The 6,661-nt window shown below is 39.9% G+C and overlaps 1 protein-coding gene across 1 annotated transcript; it reads right to left on the bottom strand.

The window, feature by feature from the left end:
- Positions 1 to 78: 78 nt before the first annotated feature.
- Positions 79 to 6,188, bottom strand: cfap157 (cilia and flagella associated protein 157). Its single transcript, XM_072433878.1, has 8 exons — positions 6,032 to 6,188; positions 3,458 to 3,729; positions 2,377 to 2,530; positions 2,035 to 2,302; positions 618 to 739; positions 390 to 540; positions 217 to 309; positions 79 to 150 (listed from the first exon to the last, which is right to left on the bottom strand). The coding sequence occupies exons 1-8, from the start codon at positions 6,178 to 6,180 to the stop codon at positions 79 to 81; spliced, it is 1,281 nt and encodes a 426-aa protein (XP_072289979.1). The 5' UTR covers positions 6,181 to 6,188.
- Positions 6,189 to 6,661: the final 473 nt, after the last annotated feature.

Here is a 6,661-nt window from a genome sequence, read left to right as displayed (position 1 = left end):
CCACTATACAAAATATTACTTTTTTTTTGTTTTTCAACCTGCCGTTTTAAATGCAGTAGCAGTGCGGTTTCATTTTCTTCACACACGGCCTGTTGGAGATTCACCTCTAATACTTCTGCCCGTGTTGTTTGCCTGACACTGGATTCCCTCCTGAGAGACAACAAAACGATATTGTGTGGATAAACGCCAATGCATATCTGAAACTTACAAACAAACCTCGACTGAAGGGGCTTCAAGGACCACGAGCAGCTTCTTCATGAGCAGCTTCCACCGGTCCACACGCTCCTTTGAGTTCTCCACCTCAACTTCCTGATCAAAAAGAATTAAACAATGTCATAATATCTCCAAAAAGGCCTATCACACTTGTAATATTGTAGATCAAAGCGTACCATCAATGCCTCTTTAAGTATAACGCATCCCTTCTGTATGACACTTTTCATCTCACTCCTCGTCCTCCTCTCCTGCTGCAGCGCCGCCTCCAGATGACCAATGTCATGTTGTTTCTTATTGCACTGCTTGAGCACAGAGGCCTGGTCCTGCCTGCACACACAGTCATAGTGACGACATTCACCTGAGAGGTCAAAGGTGATGGTATTTTAACATGTGACTGGCTGAACCTGAGCGTCTCCATCTCGTCCACACTCTGTGACTGCAGCGAGAGCAGCTGCTGATGCTTCTGTCTGCACTGGTTAAGCTCCGTCTGCAGCGCGGTGCACTTCTCTGTCAGCTTTTGAACTACCTGGAGAAAACAATAAGAAATTACCACTAAAAAGGCACGGAACAATCAAGCTCAATAATCAATGCAATGGAGGTTTTATACCATCTACACCAACTCAAAGAAAATATATCGCATACAACCTGTATTATTTTGTCTTAGTTGGGATTGGGCAGAGACGGGTAAAGTAGTCAAAATGTGAACACAAGTCAAAGTATTGTTATGTTAAAGTGTGGTGTGTGTGTGTGTGTGTGTGTGTATGTGTGTTTTCTCTTTTTTACTGTGTCTATTTTGTGCTGTGTTTTATAATTATTATTGAACCCAAATAATTACTCAAGTATTTAAAGAAATTACAACTTGAGTACTGAGTAACAATTTGTATGTAAATAGCTTTTAAATTATAAACCAGAATTTAAATACAATGTAATCATCAGACCAAACCTTAAATAGTGCACAGATTCTGGTATTTCCCAAGCATAGACACAAACATTAAAAAATGGGAAAATGTGGTGCAAGAAGTGCAAATGTTTGAGGTGTTAATGTCATCAATGAGCTTTTGTCACCAGATTTACAGAGTGGGAGGAGTAACAAACCTTCAAACAAAACTTTAGTCAAGTGGACATAAAAGTGTGAAAACTACTCTGAAAAGTACAATTTCTCAAGTACTACCTGCCAACTCTGGAGGGGCTGTGGGACTGCAAATATATTTATCTGTTTCTAGTTGGTCAACTTTTATTGATCAAGGATGAATACATCTTTAATTGAACTTTATTGGAATAAACAACCATCTACAAAGCCATGTATCCATAGTTTGGTCGATGAATGAAGGATATGTAGTAACATGTCCAGAATAGGGTTGACCACAAAGTCCTGCTTTCTTTTTCTTTTCTTTCCATTTATTTTCTAAACATAAAACAACAAAAACGTACATATACCAAACTGACCTATGTAAAGAAAGAAAGACAAAAAATGTACTACTAGTAAAAATAGAATAATAAAGAAAGAAAAAACAAGCAGAGCTGGGCAGCACCTTAGAGAACTCAGGATAAGATAAAAAGTAACAGTCCCATATTTTCGAGTTGAGTCCAATTTATATGCTTTGATAAACATTTCAGTCAGTTATAATTGTTGGTGCTTTGTTTCATTTCTTGATTATAATAACTCCTTATTTGTATGTGGGTTATAGCTCAGATCCATGCAGTTTGGCTTAAAACTTTGGTCATAGTCAATTTACATGTCCTGTTTTCTATTGATACCACAACACTATTGATCTAAACTTTACTATAGTTTTTATTGATTCTGAGTTTTGCTGCTCTCACCCGTTTCTGGATGCAGTTATTGCGGGTCACCTCTCGTAACATTTGCTCCAGGTTTTCCACGTCCAGTTTAAGTTGCGTCTTGCTCTTCTTCAGGGCTGTGTTCTCCCCCAGCAGCCCCTGAGAGTGCTGCGAGAGCTGGCCAAAGCGCTCCTTCAGCTCCTTGTTCTGCTGGAGGGCGAGGCTGGTGGTCTCTGGGAGCCTCTGGTTGACCAAGCGCTGGACCTCGGCCTCCATACCGGCGACATGGCTCTCGAGCGTCTTCTCCCACCTTCACATAAACGTCATACTGGTGAAAATCCTGTTGTTTGTGACATGTTATGCTCGAGCGTATGCGAGACTGACTTGTCCTTGTCCGTCAGTGCCTGCATGTCCCGGTTATGCAGCTCGACTGTGTGCGCTTCTTCTTGGCGGGACAGTTGCTTCTTCAGAGCGTCGAGTTTGGCCATCAGCTGGTCTCTGTCGTTTAAGAACTGCTCCACACACATGAGCTTTTCCACTGTAACATGTGGAAAATGTGAGTGACGCCAACACAAAACTGTGCCGTGAGTTCCTCTCTGTTTGTGGATATATTTCCTATTGTTCTTTTTTCCCCCACTTTTTTTGGAGACGTCACTGAAGATATTGCAAAACAGACCAACGTGCTATTTTAGCCTGTTATAGTCATTACTTTAGATACATTTTTTTGGTCTTATAACTTTCGAGTTGTAAAGGGTTGAATAATTAATAACTTACATATGACACAAATAGTCATTCCAGAGGTGGGCAGTTACATTTACTTTAGAAACTTTTAACAAACTGTACTTCTTGGAGTAACTTTTTGACACAATACTTTTACTCCTACTTGAGTACTGTCTGTTATTGTACAGTACAGTTATAGTACTCTTAAGTGACAAAAGCTTTACATTGACAATATGATGTGTTTCTTGCACTGCTCTTCTCATTTTTGTGTCTATCACTTGAAAATACTAGATGTGGTGCATTATTTCATGTTGTGTCCTTCCAATGACACAAACTTCCAATTATAAATCAGATATTACTTGCATACAGTTACTCTTAAAGTTACGCTTCTTACTTGAGAAATACTTTTCCTCAAATGCTTTTTTATTCTTTCTTCAGTCATTTCTTGGATCGCTTCATTGTACTTTTACTTATCATTATTTTTGAAGTAACTCTACTCCACCCACCTGCGTAATGTGTAAACTAATACATTGCAGCTTACATTACTTTTTTATTTTTGTATCTGTGGCGTAAGATAATCGTCAATACAATTCAATACAGTTTTGTGGCAGAATAAAGTCACAGTTTAAAATGTGTTATAATGACAGGTCTATCAATTGCATGAACTGTAAATTCATAGTGCAGAACAGACTATTATGACTCCAACAATAAGAAATCATAATTTTCTTTACAATTGTTAAAATACCGAGTGTTTGGTTGTCCACGGTGAGCGCGTCGGCCCCGTGTTGCAGTTGGTCCAGCTGTAGCTTGTGCTGCTGCTGCATCTCCTCTCGCTGCCTCTGAGCGTCCTGCTGAGCGCTGTCCAGACGCTCGCTCAGCCGGTCCGCTTCCTCATCTTTCTCCAGCAAAGAGCGTTTCAGGAAAGCCACGATGTCGGCCTTCTCCTTCTCCCGGGCGACGTGCTTAAGGTTTAAGTCTTTCTTCTGCGCCTCCAGGTCCTCACATTTCTGCTCATATCTGGAAAAACAAAAGCGTGCGTTTCAGGTCCTTGGACTTCTAGAAGGTTCCTGAGGTGTGAGAGCCCAGTCCCCGGGTGGATAAAACTCTAGCAGTGACGTGAGGTCGTGCTCAGTCAGGAGTTTGGGGTTTTTGAAGCTCAAGATCTGAAGATGGATCCACTGTCCCGATGTTTGCCTCATTCTTCCCGGTTTGACAATGTTTATAATGATACTTTCTCGCCGGAGATGAGCAGCAGATGTGACAGATGTAGAGGTAATTCCACAACTGTTACCTAGCAACCACACTGTAAACAAGGGCCAAATCCAGCAAATTATAAAATAGTTATGATTTGACAAATAATACCTTATTAGGGATGTCAATATTATTCAGTTGGTCGATAATCGTGATTATTCAGGTCACAATATAGAGGTAAAAAAAGTTAAAAATATGAAAAATTGTGACAATTTTAGAAGCAAATAACAAGTATTTTTAGTTCAATTTATAGCCAGAAAAATAGACATTAAGAATTTAAAATATTCTATTTTAATTTGTCTCTCAGAAAGTTCATTTTCATAAAGCTGGTCACAATTTTTTGTAACAGTAAACTATTATGAAGATTTCCCTGTTGTTTGGTCACGGTCCCAATAATATTTGTGAATAATCGTTAAATCGTGATGTTTTTCTCACAATAATCGTAACACTAAAATAAAGTTTGATATCGTGACATCTGGCCACAGTTTTTTTTAGTTTGAATCCCACAATTTACTGCATGTCCTCCCTTCTCTCTCATGTCCCATTCCACACCTGTCCTGCTGAATTAAGCCTACGGGCCACAATATTCTTTAAAAATGTCAGTAAATGTAGTCGGTTGCGTTGAAATTGTCTCCCCCTCTTACAGTAGGAACATAATGTATGAGACCATTACATAACAACCTTTTTATCTTTTTAAAACAACAGATCTAAGTCAGTATCCAGTAGTATCTAGAAATGGAACCAATGTAAGATTCCGGAATTAAAACTAAATAAGCATGTGAATCCATCTGCCCCATTTGAAGATACTTTTATGTGAAAAAACACAGTGTTCCCTGTGTTGACAAAAGGGAGTATAAAGACCTTGGTCATTCAGTAGCTTGTGATAAGGAATTGTCAAATCTTATCTTATTTTATTCCCAGACGCACAATTGTTCCTAATTTGTTATAGTAGAGATTTCAGTGATATAAAAAAACAAAAATACAGTTGTATTCAGTAGCTTTAGGTGATTGATGAGTTATATAGACCTTTAGAGTCATTCAGACAGCCACTGGGGGCACACTATCCATCACTCTATATACACTTAATCCCTTCTATTGTAAGCTACATATCATGGTGAATATGAATATAATACTGTTCTCTTATTGGGATAGGTGCACTTTTTAATTCTAGGTCTTCTTATTAGACTTTTGGGGCTGGAGTAAACAGGGTGCATTTTAGAATTAGATGATGTTATGATTTCAGATGGAGGGACGTGGTCTGTGCAACTCTGTGGGATCATTCACTGTTTTGAACATGATATAAACATGATTAATCCACAAATGTTGAACCCTCTCATTATTATTCATCAGCCATATTAGTCATGATGCTTTAAGCCCTTTAAACAGACGAGGATCACGTATGTATAACTACACTCTACACTCTCTGAAGCTGTAGTGAACAATGTTGTCACTTTAGTTTCATGTGCGCTCACAGAGGTGTGTGTGTGTGTGTCTGTGTGCGTGTGTGTGTGTCTGCGCGTCTGTGTGTGTGTGTGTGTGTGTGTGCGCGCCTGTGTGTGTGTGTATGTGTGTGTGTGTCTGTGTGTGTCTGTGTGCGTGTATGTGTCTGTGTGTCTGCGCGTCTGTGTGTGTGTGTGTGTGCGCGCCTGTGTGTGTGTGTGTGTGTGTCTGTGTGTATGTGTCTGTGTGCGTGTATGTGTGTCTGCGCGTCTGTGTGTGTGTGTGTGTGTGTGTGTGTGTGTGCGCGCCTGTGTGTGTGTGTGTGTGTGTCTGTGTGTGTCTGTGTGTGTCTGTGTGCGTGTATGTGTCTGTGTGTCTGCGCGTCTGTGTGTGTGTGTGTGTGTGTGTATTGTGTCATATATACATTTGAAACAATAGTTATGATTGACAAAAACCTGATAACGCATTTATTTCATTAAATCAATAAACTGTCACAGGCATTTTGTGGCTTATTGATGACATAATCACTCCTTTTGGAACTTTAAACATTACCTTTTTAAATGATCATTCCCCAAACTAGTAATGATCAGAAAAACATGGAGAAGTTGTCACATGCACATGAAGTTACCTTTCCAACTTCTCACTCAAGAATCGAATCTGTGCCAAGCAGAAGCTCCTCTCTCTCTCCTCAGACACAGCTTCAGATGCAGAGTCCGTGTCTTTCTTCGTCGTCTTTTTGCCTCGTTTCTCGCCACTTTCCTTCACTTTCTTGGACATCCTTTCACTCTTTATCCCACAGTTTCAACAGGGCTCAGACCAAACTTGCGGTCGCTAGGATATGATGCGTTCACGGACCTGGCGGAAAAAGCAGAAACCGTCACATCTCGGACTTATTATTTATTATTATTCAGTCAGTGTTCTGCAAAATATAAACACGTTATTTACACAATTACACAATAATTAAACACAAACCACCTGGTGTTATTGCACAGGCCCTTCCTGTCCTTATGTCGACCACTTTCTCTGGTGGGGTCAGTCAGGTCACGCGCCGAACTGACCGGAAGGACGCGTGTTTTTGTAGTATTTAAGTGCAATTAATTACACTTGACACGTTTAATGCCATAATATTGTGACGTTCCAGGCAAAGCACAAACATATCCGTGGAGTAAAGCAAACGGCTGCAACGTTTTTGTTTCTTTTGTTTCTCATTGTTCACCTTTAACTTGAAAGTTACTTTGTTTCGCCCCAAAGAGTTGTA

Source organism: Eucyclogobius newberryi, unplaced genomic scaffold, assembly GCF_026437365.1.
Source record: "Eucyclogobius newberryi isolate DKJ021-1_F unplaced genomic scaffold, fEucNew1.0.hap1 SCAF_6, whole genome shotgun sequence".
Lineage (NCBI taxonomy): Eukaryota > Metazoa > Chordata > Actinopteri > Gobiiformes > Gobiidae > Eucyclogobius > Eucyclogobius newberryi.
The sequence above is the reverse complement of the archived record's forward strand: the minus strand, read 5'-3'. Positions and strand labels throughout refer to the sequence as shown.

Bases quoted from the DNA above. Each gene is read 5' to 3' on its own strand.
- cfap157 (XM_072433878.1), bottom strand. From the start codon at position 6,180: ATGTCCAAGAAAGTGAAGGAAAGTGGCGAGAAACGAGGCAAAAAGACG. The intron at 541-617 runs GTTCAGCCAGTC...CTGTGTGTGCAG, and splicing joins GACGAGATGGAGACGCTCAG to GCAGGACCAGGCCTCTGTGC. The intron at 310-389 runs GTACGCTTTGAT...CTTTTTGATCAG, and splicing joins TACTTAAAGAGGCATTGATG to GAAGTTGAGGTGGAGAACTC.